This window comes from Apostichopus japonicus, chromosome 20, assembly GCF_037975245.1.
Source record: "Apostichopus japonicus isolate 1M-3 chromosome 20, ASM3797524v1, whole genome shotgun sequence".
Taxonomy (NCBI): Eukaryota; Metazoa; Echinodermata; class Holothuroidea; order Aspidochirotida; family Stichopodidae; genus Apostichopus; species Apostichopus japonicus.
The window spans coordinates 20,549,498-20,563,217 of NC_092580.1; the positions used below are offsets into that span (position 1 = coordinate 20,549,498).

Genomic DNA, 13,720 nt, shown 5'->3' on the forward strand with positions numbered 1-13,720 from the left:
GCTACCCTTCAGCGCTGTAATGATGTCACTGTTCTTCTTTCTCTTCCCGGTGTCTTCGCGTTTTGCTTTTACTCCCTCTTTTTCTCCTTTTTCTCTCTTTCTTCTTTTTCTTTTCCCTTCCTTCCTCTCCTCCTCCTCTTTTTTCCCCTCTTTTTTCCTTTTTTCTTCTCTTTTTTTCTCTTCTCTTTTTCTTACCCGGGGGGCGCGCGCCCCCAACGCCCCCCCCCCCTGGATACGCACCTGGTACGGTAAATATAGAATGAAGCTACATAATGATGTTACAATGAGGCACCTTCCATATTGTATCCTCTTTGACATGTTGACATCGAGATGTATATAATGAAAACTATAAGAAAAGCTACTTCCGGTGTGGAGTTATGTTGGTTTTCAACGTCGGTCGATATATGAAGTTATAATTGCAATTTAGTTTATGGTTGGTGTAGACATAGAGCGCTCCAGCGGATGTGAAATATTTCACTTTTCTTTTCGTAATGTCGAATGAATTTGTTGTGTCTTCGCTTGCCATATTTGCTGTATACACAGTGTATATTTGTATATTATGATTTTTCGATCAACTCAAGAATGAGTATAGCATGATTTACCTATTCAACACACACTTTACCCTGGTATCCGTATAGAATCACCCGCACCACAAAACTTAAAAAAATCGAGTGACTTCAGACGTTCTAAAAGTTACTTTCAACTCTCATTGTTATTATATTTAATGTCTACATGGAAGAAAGTATGTTTCGGCAACTTTGCGGTACCGTGGGAAGGCAAAACATGACAAGCTCGCGACAGGTGCACGTACCGTTTTCAATTTCGACCCCTGGGTAACTTTATTGACCCATTGACCTGACACGCTGGGGACTAATTTTGTCGTCTGAGTAACACACTGTTTTGACGTCATCGTTGGTTTCATGACGTCACGTCGCCTGTTCGAAATCACGGGGTTCAAGTATATGCCTTCCGATATCTAAAGCAAATTCTCTCTATATATATAAATGTGGGAAATCGCAGGTATCGTGAAAACATTTTGAAGGTTTTCTTGGTAAATAATACCGCAGGCTGTACTGCATGCCGGTATGTAATTATCTGGCGTCTTGGTGTTTCATTTTATTCCCCTAAAGCTCAACTTCATTTTACCACAAGGTAGCATTAAATTTCAATATGAAAAGAGAAGAATAAAATAGAAAATGTCAGATTTGTTTAAAATTTCTAAATCATTCAAGAATCAAATTGTTGTAATTCCAGAGAATCATGAATACTTAATGTTAAATCGACACGTTACAGCAATCTTGTTCGCGCAACCAAGTGATCAACGAATGTTATATTCCTGTTATTTGCTGTTTGGTGGATTATATAGTGGACCCATGCAGTAGCCTACACCCGGATGGTTAAAAAAACTTCACCTGACATGTATCTGAATAACGGGGTCAATTTGAAGTATTCTGTGCATGTAATGCTGAACGAGGTTCATCAAAGTAACATAATGATGTTTGAGTGGGGTCGCCGGGCAGAGAAAAACAAGTTGAGTTGACCAACATTACCCGATTTAACTTGAAAAATGTATAAAAATTTGTCTAAGAATGAAAAAGAGAGAAAAAAGAAAAAGAAAACAGCAGTAATGCAAATTTGCCTACTGCGTACAAATGCTATATTTCATGTTTATAGTTACTTGTATCCGAAATAGGAAAATCAATCTTCTTTTGCTATGAACATGTTTTTCGTACTTGTAGGTATTTGCCTAAATAAGTGACATTGCTTTAGATGTTACACATGACACTGGTGTCCATCACAGAGAACATGGATGTACTTAAACTTTATTGACAGTAGGAACAGGCCCACAGCCAGGAATCATGAGTACGGAGGACCAACAATTTAGGGAGGGGCACATTGGTGTTCTGTAACTTTCTTCTAGAACAGAGACGTTCAGATGTTGTTCGCCTCCATGAGCAGCAAAATAACTTTCAAATTGAAAGATATTAAAAAGCGCCATCAGTTTTGAAACTTTGCTCCGTACGTTAACTGTAGGCGTGACTTTTATGACACCTGTTTCAAAACTTTGACTGGCATTACGTCACTAGGGACCTATTGAACTGTTGAAATATCTTATCGACCTGTATACGATGTCAGCCACAACGCGACACAGGTACAGTGGTACTTGGCTTGTACAAGTGGTATTATTGGTAGCAGTACAACGAAAACCATCGGACCGTGCAACCAAAACGGCAGCGGTTTTTACGACATTATATGCTCGATTGTGAAATACGCAAGAAGTTAGTGCGTAACAATATATGATTTCGTAAATGTCTGATATAGAATATTCTTGTCGTAAGAGGGAAGAAATCCACCACGTATCTTGATTATTAAAACCTTTGGACTTTGCGACTAACGTTAGAATGATTGTTGTTGGACTAAGATTAAGAAAGTTGTTGAAGAGCTAATATTTTCTAACAGAACCATCGTTGGACTTATACAGAAAATTTTCATACGGTAAGAAAGCTTATGTCTAATGTGCATGACTCTGTTCTGCTTGTGACTGCGTAAGCTAGGCCTAAGTTAAACCTTAAGAGGTATATTAAATCTTTTGTAATTGAGAACGACACAGTTAAATATTGGCTTGGTCTGATTGAACTTTGGGCAGTTTAACTGGATGATACTATTATTACTAGGCTAGGCCTATCTTTTCTTGGTGAGTGGAAGTGAAGTTTAGGACACAACCAAGTTGCGGTAATCTGAACTCTGGCTACAGTTGGCCCTTGAGCCCAGATGTCATAATAATGCAGTTGAAGATGTTTTGTGAGTATCTGTACTCCTTATATGTTATCCTATAATACCTAGGCCCTAATACCTAGGCCCACATGAAATGTACTTGAAATAACGGACATGGAGCCTAGGCCTTGATCCAGATGAGTATAGTACTGGTACAGGTAGACCTAGTAGGCATTTAGGCTAATGCTAGCTGAACATGTATCAGTTTGACATTAATGTACCATTTGGCCAACAGAAAATAAACATGGCCATGATGAAAATCACCATGACTCACAAATTTTCAGAAATTTAAATTCAAGCTACTCTTTTTTATTTCCAACGATCTTTATGTGCTGGTTTGCAAGACATTCTGCAATATTTGTGTAGTCACTGGTTGGCTAGATCTATTTTCTTATTTTCAACCATAATATTAGTCTATATCATGCTGTAAGTGGAAGAATTACTATAGAATCATATGTTGACATCACAGTAGGTGCTAACTTTTTTGAAATTCTTAATGGTCCGAATGATTGTAGGCCTGAAATCCTGTGTTAATAATATTGCTATTACTCATAACAATTTATAAGCTATTTTTACATTTTTTCCCTTTATGAATAAGTTAACTTGGGTTTGTTACTTATAACTTGCGTTTGTTACTTACATCAATGGAGGTTATACTTATGTGAAACTTATGTACTTGTAATGTAAACTTGTGGAGTAAGAAATATGAATTTAAACTTGCAATTTGCCTCCCTTTTTGCTGTTGAAGGACGCGTACTGTATCATCTTTATTAGGCTAAAGGCATATCATTAGTGTATTTAGTACCCTAAAAGACATGCACATACGTCGTAGCAAGCTACCAAATAAAATCGAGTGAGGCAACGACCTGTGCTGTTCGTGAACCACATTGCATTGAATTGGTATTTCTGGACTATAAAATACCAGATTTGTGGTTTTCTTAGTCAAGTAAATTTAACCTTATATATGTTGTAGTACTGCTTCAAACGGGTGCTACTGTATGATACATGATGTTATCACATGGACAGACAGTACCTTATGTTTATACCTTACCAACCATCCGTAAGCTTTTAGGCCCACAATCACAGAACCTCCTTGAGAATTGATCCACAACTCACCATATCCCCCAGGACCCATCATAAATGATGCTTAAAATCCCTGGACGATGGACTTAAGTGATGTTACATATAACTTAAACGTCCTCCATATGCAGGCTTCGAAAACCTGACCACAAGCTCTCCTACCTCTGGATAAATCCTGTTACCCTTTGCAAATATTTTTTGCAACCCACTTCTGAGTACCATACAGTAGTATTTGGACCCTCAAACTACAATACTGTATACTAGCTCTAGTTTTCTAAGTTTGAACCGATGAAACAATGGGAAGTTTTATCATGTAAAAGGAAAGCAAAAGCTGCTATACATTTGTAGGCGCTGTAAAGTAACAGTGGTGTCATTATAGACGGACATCTGCAATGTTGGGGAGTAAATAAGAGCTGAGCTCTCTCTCCCTTCTTCATACCACACTACAGTACATCTGTCTAGTGATGAGGCGTAGGGTACAGGTGAATACAGGTGAATTTCTATACAGTACCCTGCTGGGGCTGATGCCTTTTCTATATAGCACTGTACTGTACATTCAGAAATTATACTAATACCAGACACTTTGCTTTTAGAATCAGATGCTCAAGGCAATTTAAAAATGAAACTGACTTTGTAGAAAGCTTTACACAAATCCCAACAACCTTGGAAATGTTCTTTCATATATGCAGCCTGGCTGTGCAACATTGAAAGTAATTGTATTTCACACCCAATATTTACCTTAACAAACTTGAATGATAAAATTAAATCTGTCAGGATCAGACTAGGTCTAAGTTCAACATTTCCCATAATGTTAATTTCACGTAGATGCCAATATCATAATTTGAACAAATTTTTCATTAATTGCAACAAGACAGACCTAATCTTAAAGGTGGCCAGCCACTCACATTATAACTGGCCATGGATGATACAGGAAGCTTGTAGAAGGCCCTGGAAGTGCATTCCAATATTAACAAATAAAGTACAAATACATACCACCTAAAAGCCATCTGTATTTCTTTCACTTTTCTAATGCTAGCAAGATGAAATATGGTCAGCTCTAGTCTGAATGTGACTCTTTGAATTTCATATCCTCTGTGAGAGCATCTTAGCCCAGATTCACAGAGGACAGGAGACTGCATTTAAAACTTTCAATCATTCAAATTTACCTGCTAAATGTCTGGGAATATCATTTTTACACTGTCACATTTTACCTTCTAAATGTCTGGGAATACTGATTAAATTTTGGATGGGTACACACTCTCAGAAAATAGGGAGTGTAGCAATTTACTAATGATAGAAATTAATGTATTAATTTTGAAGCAGCTTTATGTAGTATTGTTTCTAAATTTTCTTTGCACATTGTTGGAAATTTGTCAGAGAAAGAAAGATACAGTACTGGACTGTATTTATTTACTCTGGTTTCTGCAGAAGATTGTACTTAGTGGACATAAACATTATATATAATACTGAACTTGTTTTTATTGTTGAACTTATCCAGTGTACACCTACTATAGATACGGTACACACACTACAGGCCCACATAAACAAATTCACTTTAATTAAACTTGTCTGTGCAATGTGTGTGATAAACGACTGGCTATTCCTGTTTCCTTGCATCACTTAAACAGTACAGGACTTGTCAAAGTTCTATGAGCAACAGTAAGTGTTGGAGGCAAATAAGCCATGTAGACAAGTAAATGTGTAGCATACTAATTATTTGACTTTGCGTAACTTATCATACTGTAGTACATATAGGCTAAGGCAGTTCACATGAATCCATCTCATGTACACTTTGTCAGTACAAACCGCATGACCCTTGGAATGTGTTACGTTTCTTAGTTTGCCTTTCACCAAATTGCACAACTTTCTTGGATCGTGGGAGTTCATGCCGTTTCTTCGCCCTGGTCTGTTTACCCAGACTTCGGTTCACCAATTTTGCAAATTGTTTGTCCAGATTCGTATTAAAAACAATTTTTCAGCCTGTTCATTGAACTGTGTGAAAGTTGAGACTGTTGAAGAAGTGTGGTAAATTATGACAAACAGACCAGTGCAGGATCAAGTAGTACTTGTAAGTACATTATCTACTACATGTAGTTATACTAGGGCAATTCAGTGTAGTTTTACTCTTCAGAAAGAAGCTTCTGGCATTTATGATAAAATACCAACAATATTGTACAGTACATGTCATGCAGTACATTGAGTAGAATGAAACATGAATTACATGAAAAGAGTAAAATATGAACGTGAATTGTAATTTGTAGAGTTAAGATATTTACAATAAATGATTAACATTATTGTAACTATAGTTACTGTGTAGGTATACAGCACATGACAGGTTATTGTCAAAAACTGTGAAATTTGCTGCAATGCTCTCTTACCTGTCTCCACTGTACTATTGCACTTTCCAATGTCATCATAGTGTACACTGACAGTTTGCCAAAACTGCTATCTTATATACTATGGTACGAATGTACAATATACTAGCTGAGCTGTCAAATCACAGGGTAACTTTGCAAGGACAGACCCTCACCAATGCAAAGGCTGAGAGCCGTGCAGTAACTATAGCAACTTCAGAGAAGAGCCAGCTGTGAGAGTTCAGCTGAGTGGTTCCTAAGAACAACCTTTCATTCTCACTCAGCAGAAATGTTGAGAGTTTCATATCTAATTGCTAATTTTGTGGCTGTCGTAATATTGTGTGTTTGTGCTATTTTGTAACTTGCTTCCAGTGTAAAACACTGAATTGTGTTTTAAATCAAAGATTTTCATACCAAAAATGAAGGAATATTGTATTAAATTTACCTCTTGAGATTTTTGATAACCAACTAAAAGTAGTATCACAACTGAAGTAAATTATTTTCAACTATTTTTGCGAAACTTTCTGTAAATGCAACGAAATATGTCGCTGCGATTGATACCCTGTCTCACACTGATTCTGAAGAAATATTCAAGGTTCTAACTTCTTAAATTAGGTTGCTATCGGATCTGCCATTCTTTTTATGGTCTCTTTCAAATTTGTGATCACAAAATTGGCCAAAACAGGAAGAAAATAAGAAAGAAGGCAGCGGTTTAGATTTCAGTGATTTGTGGTTGACTCAGTCCCAACTTTAAGAACATGTCTCCAGGATCGCTCCCCAAGATTGACAGAATTGCAGTAGAATACAGTTTGTCCTGCTGAGTAATATTTTGACATTTTGACAGTTGAAAAGTGTTCACATTCCTCAGGGCTGTTTCCCTGTCTGGTTTGATTAAAAATTCCAGCACATGGCAACCACATAGATCTACTGTATGTATAATTTCCATGTACATCTGTCCCAAACATATATATATATACAGAAGACACAACTTGGCCCAACCTCTTGATGATGGATAGACAGGTCTGTTTATACTGTATGGAGAGTACAAGATGATCCTATAGAAGAAGTAACAGCCTAGAGATTTATCCAGTAATAGTTCTGTTGCTATGGTAACCCCATGTTTATTTTGTTGCTGTGGAAAGAGCATTAATTGTACAGGTTATAAAATGGCTGTACACCTCCCCAGCCCCCCGCCCACCCCATTCTTGCTAAAACCGAATTTAGACTTGCCTCAAAAGAAGTGATATTTTAAAAGATTTCAATTTTGTAGGTTCAGCCAAAGTTCAAGTCAGGCGTCAAGTAACTTTGTCTTTACCCATACGTGGCGTGTATAGTTTTGCAAGGACTTTGGTGTTGAACCTGTTGTATGCCAGCTAAAAATTCCTGTCCATTTTATGTGGCCCTTTTGACTCTCTATCGCTTTGCTTATATTGCGTCCTGTACTGTAGAGTCACGTTTGCTGGTTTCGTTAAGCTTTTATAATACCCCATTTAACTTTATGGCATCCAGAAATAGTCAATTAAAAAATGTACATAAAATCAAATGTAGGTTTTATGTTTTAATTTTACTGGTAAAGTAGGGGTGTTAGGGGTGATCATACTGTATATGTCCATTTGTATTTTAAGCAATCTGAACACTGTACAATACAGAATCCAGCTCTCTTTAAATCATAGACCCATTTGTAAATTTCAATGTGGCAATGCCCTGAATGCAGCATTCCAACAGTATGTATAGAAACAAGGCTGTAGCCAACTGTTTGATAAATTGATGTACTGAAGTTACTGTGTGTGCGTACATACTATAGAATTGGATGTACAGTATGTATATTGCATGAAGTCACATACATACCTTCTTACTTCTGTTCACGATCCTTTCCCCTGAGTCCCCTCACCCTGCTCTCCCACCCTACTCCCCACCCTGCTAGGGATTTTATGAAATCAGCTCAGTCTTTAAGGGATAAAAGTTATCAACAAGAAATAAGAAAGAGAAGAAGATGGAGGTAAAAAATCAAATGGTTATAAAAAGTATAACATTGTTATTGTACAGATTTGATGCTGTTAGTCCCTAAAACACAAATCAGTTACTGTAGTGCATCCGTATGTAACTGTGATAAACCATAGTTAACCATGGTTATAAAAGAGAAGGATTCACTAGTACTGTTTATAACTGGTGATATTTGGACAGAAGCAATTGAATTGATCTGCTGCCCCTTTCTGCTGCGTGCACCTCAAAGATTGTACATAATTTGGTGTGATTGTTCTAGAGAGGAAGTCGGTAGAAGTTTTCGCCAAAGATAAGGAGCGGAATATATATGCACAGGATATAAGAAATAAGCTGGAATGTAAGTATTGACTACTTCATGATTATAATGTAAAACCAATTTTTATAGATTTGTTTTTTCAAACAATTGGTTCGTAATGAGCAGATTGTGTTGTATATACCCCTCTTTCTGGTTAAGCTTGTTAGATTTCTTTATGTATGTAATGAATAATATCATAGACGTTTCCAACTTTTCTCGTACAGCATATATAGTGTATATCACTAAGATCCTATTTTAACTTCGTAATTTTTAAGTTTATTTCTAGAGTACCTTATACAGTAAGTAACTACAAGTGGTAACTGATGCATTCAGGTAGTCAGCTTGTTAATGGTTATTTCTTTTGAATAGCAACTGTCACTTGGCTCCATATCACATTCCACCCCTCTCATGTGTGATATCACGGTGTAACATACTGTACAATGTAAATACTGTAAATTCAATCTGCTACAGTATATATGCTAACATTTAAGTATTACTATACTGTTTAACCATTCCCCAATGTGCTAAAACAGCACACTGTAGTCCACATCACAGATTTGCCTAAAATAAAATATCTGTCCACTCTCACCCAGAGTTGAGTCGTTAGAGAGTTGCAGGTTGCACTGGTGGTGATGAATTCACCTTTCGGAATCTAAATAGCAAAAAGAAGGAAGTTTGAGTATTTATGAAAGTTTCAAAGAAGTAAGGAGGAGAGAGAAACACAAACACACACATATTATATCATTTTTTTTCTTCCACACCCACCTATCTGCATTCTTGCTAGAGCCTCCCTGGTGTGTAAGTTCAAAAATGTGACCTTAAGTAGACTAACCCATAAGTTGGAATTAGCCCTAAATCACATCCTTAGAACCAAGTAATGAGATGGTATGTGTTAAGTTTTCCCACAGCAATGGTTTATTGGCAGATCTGGAAAAAAAAAAATTGCTTCTACTCTGATGGGTACTAAACCATTCAATAAGCTGTATTAATATTAGATGTAAAGTAAGTTTATGGCGATGGATGGTATTTATACCCTTGAGATGTACTGTAACTGTAGCTGCCCCCAAACCAAGTAACTGTAGAAAATGAACATTTTTATTTGAAGTTGTCTTTTTCACACAGTCCATTATTTCTTTTTATGAACTTCCTTGATAATTGATTGATCTATCGCAATTTCGATGAAGGATGTAGACCTTTCCTTTTGTTTTATAAGAATGGATTGTTGTCCCCATTTGATGACACTTACAGTAAGTTGGTGATGATACAATGCACAGCTTTTACAACAGCAGAAATCCACACAAAGGCTTTGTACATCGGCTATGTACAATACTACAGACCATGTGAGATGCATATTCAATAGGATTAAAGTGATCAAAAGTGACAATGCGAATTACAGACTTATATTCTTAGTACAACAGCATGAGCTTGGGTGCAAATGTAATTCCCTAAGTTGGTACAAGTGTTTGTACAAGGCTCTAAGCATCTTACATTATAGCAACTTTATACCGTACTAGAATTTCAAAGTTCCCCACATATGATCAATTGCAAGTACTGTACAAATCAAATGAGGGCGAGTATGGAAACAAGAAACTGCTGGAAGATTGATGAATCATATCTGAACCTTGGTATTATTTTCAAGATTGAACATGGGGACCCTGTACCAATAGTCCTTGAACACCTTCAAAGAGGCTAAGATCCCTCCTACGATATTTGTTTGTGTTACTACTTGGAGCATGTTGCCTCAATCCACAAAACCAGTACCTCCTGGGTTAATATTTGATTATAGAAGCCAATTACTCTCCAAACCTTTCTATTTCTGAATCTGTGTGTGCTCGACAACACACTGTGTTTAATAGTCTGTCGTAAAAATTCCTTTGGTGTTTAGGAAGATAAGGCGAGTTATTTGTTTCATGAATGAATTGTGCATAAATTTTGGAAATTGAATCATTTCAGGCAATTGGATAATGGCATCCATGGTTGTATATTTGAATCTCAATATTTACTTTACTTGTGTGTTCATGTGTGTCTTTGGTGGGGGGGGGGGGACGGGGGAGGGAGAAGCTGGTGAACAGAATCAGATGATCCATTACTGGTTTGGTTATGGGTTTCTGTAGGATGTAGCTGAACAACTTGAATTAATGCATTAGAGTGGGCATCACCTTAATAAACTATAGAGAGCTCTTGAAGAGGAACTATACAAGTGGAAATGTGTAGAAACAAAAACTAACACCTCAAGTGGCAAAAAAGGATTCAGACAAAAACATGCTAGTCCTCCATAAATTGTGATATCAGGCATTGGCCAATTTCTTGTATCGTTAGGACTCAAGCATGTTCAAAGGGCGAGTAAAAATTTGGGAATATTTGCGATATTTCATTTTGTCTGAATGTACTGTACACATGTATGTATATATCAGACCTAAAATCTGACAAAAGTTGGTACAAGAACATCCCAGTTGCACAACCGGCAGTTTGGGTATTTTAGTTAATAGCTGCAACATCGTTTTGGATCTTCTACTGTAGTTTCATTTGTTATAATAGTTGTGGTTATAATTGCCAGGTATAAATAAGACTATTCTGACATTAACATGGAAAATGAGAAGATATGTACAGTATCAGCCTGTGGCTGGTATGAAGCTTTTCATTTTAATATACTTGATTTTTTTATTTTTTTTATTGTGAAGTTATACAACTTTCTTGTCTAGTTTTAGATGGTTCATTTAAATTTATGCAGTAACTCAATTTTAATTTGCTTGATGAAAAGCATTGGAAACATTTTGTTTTAAAGCATTACAAACTTACACTACTAAGACTACATTTCTGAAATTCATTATGAATTTTTAAAATGTTAAAAGCTCTAGGTATATACAGACATCGCTCAATCCAGGGGCTATATGGGACTGGTAGGGATTAATTTACTATGGTATGCAAATCGGAAGTCTACCTTATCTTAAATTATTTGTTCAGTGAGATAACCGGACATATCACCTCCAGTTGTATTTACTAATGTCCTTAAATATCTTGACTGCAAGCTTGACTATTGGATGTTTTCAGGATGCGTGGCTATTTACCTAAAATGTCCATCACTCAAATAAACTGTTATATCTGAACTGTTTCCTGTGTGTGAGTTGTTAGCACTGTTGACAATAAACAGGAACACCAACACTATTCCCACAGCCCCAGTTCCCTCTTGCCTTTGAAGGGTTTTGTGTACCTGGACCTAGTAATCACTCCATGCACACTTTTGGTATGGTGGAGAACTTTCCACAAACTATGATATTTTACAAGAATGAAGCCTTCAAGGCTCTGGAAACTGTGTTAGGTGTCATAGCTGCTAAACTTGACAATGTTGTTGATCTGTTCCTTGGACCAGGACGACAAGCACCCCTACCCAAAGTAAAGAAGAAACAATTGAATTACTAATTAACTCTCTCATTATCATTCATGTGGTATATTTACTGTAGAATAAAAGCGGATATCAAAGGTTTGATCAATTTAGCAATCTTATTTTGAGTAATTCTTGCTAACTGCATCATCATGTATACTGTAGGCTTTAAAAGAAGGCTGACAATTTCAGCTGATAAGTGAGAATTAGTTTGCTAATAGTAACTAGTAAGAAAGATGATAGTAATATTCTTGAAAGTACAGATAAATTGATGCATATATTTGAAACACAGGAAAAATAAAACTATCAAAGGATGATTTCCAATTTCTAGTTGCACTTTCACTTGTGTTGTTGATTTGAAGGGTTTTGGGTACCTGGACCTACCAGTCATCTGCATACACTTATTATTCAAAGAACTGTCCATACAATTGGATGGTGTGGAAACAGTGTTTAGGTGTCATCTAAATGCTATAAAACTTGATGATATTACTGATCTGTTCCTTGGACTTTGAAGATGTCCTCCAATGAAAACAATGAAATTGCAAATTATCCTTCTCGTTAGTATTCTTGGATTAAAAGAGGATATCAAAACAGTATCATCAATTTAGCAATCTCTTTAAGTGAGTAACATGCCATCATCCATGGTCTTAGGAAAGCTGATAATCTCAGCTGAAAAACAAGCACTAAATAATCTGCTAATGGTATTAAGAAAGATGACTGTAATAGTCTATATGTGTCTGAAAGTAAAGGTAAATGGCTAAATGCATATTTGAAAAACAGGAAAATAAAAGATATGAAAATATGGCATTCAGTTTCTAATTGCACTTTCACTTTTGTTGTTGACTTGAAATCTAACAAACCTTTTTTTTTCCTTTAATTAATGAGAATGATCTAAACTGGTAAACAATTGAAAGAAAGTGAAAGAACAATTGACAGTTTCGAAAGAAGAAATACAGTTGTATTAATATATATATTGTGGGCTCAGTCGTTTTTGAAGATCTGGTGATTGTCAGTTTGCCCTATTTTGTTTTACTGATTGTTGTTTGGATGTGAACAATGCATGGTTCGTATCCTGATGTACAGTACATGTAGCTCTAGACGGCCATGCATAGAGCTATCCACTCAAATTTGTTTGTAACTATCTCTCTTGTTGTTGATTTAGTATATAACCTATCCATGAGTCATCATGGATGTTCACAGGGTGTTGTTGATCATGTCATAAAGTTACATCTTTGCTAACTTATAGGAGACAAACTGTACAAACCCAATTCCCATCATCTAAGGTTTAATTATATGACAGTTAAGGTCTGTGCACACGATGAACCTAATTAGATTAGAAAATTCTTGATCCAGTTGGTAGATGGGCTAGCTACATCATTTTGGCATATATAGCTGTGATGTCATACTTACCGCTAAGATCTGGAGCGATTTACTTTCTCTGTTTTTTGTCTCAAATACCTGTAGCTTCAAGGTAAATATATACCAATTATTTCAGAAGGTCTTGTTAAGGTCATGTTTTGTTACATTTAGCAATTTGCAAAACCCATCTCCATAAAAAACAACCATTAATGAATTCAGTAAACCATAACAAATTGAAGCACATTATCCTCGATGATGTCATATTTAGACTTTCAAGTCTTCAGCCTTGCGTGTAAGGAACATAAAATCTGCCATTTCTCCCAAATAGAATACAAAATGTTTACTAAGCTACTAAGCTGTCAGAGGAAGTTGTTCGTGACAGTTTATCTCTATCACATAAACATAGGTATCGTATTTCGCATAAATGCTGTTTGGCTTCACTTTTAGTCTTGGATCATGTTTACAGCTATA

General features: G+C 36.2%; 1 protein-coding gene across 3 annotated transcripts in view; it reads left to right on the forward strand.

Annotated features, from left to right (window-relative positions):
- Positions 1 to 2,133: 2,133 nt before the first annotated feature.
- The window catches only part of LOC139961679 (plexin-A4-like), a 93,271-nt gene continuing 81,684 nt past the window's right edge, over positions 2,134 to 13,720 (forward strand). For 2 of the 3 annotated variants that reach the window (XM_071961069.1, XM_071961071.1), the window contains exon 1: positions 2,134 to 2,496. Coding sequence is in view for 1 of the 3 variants with exons in the window: in XM_071961068.1 (XP_071817169.1) it covers positions 8,549 to 8,550 (2 nt within the window). In the remaining 2 variants the exon portion in view is untranslated. Of the gene's footprint in view, positions 2,497 to 8,395; positions 8,551 to 13,720 lie in introns of those variants that run through there. The other variant, XM_071961068.1, reaches the window with a different exon arrangement.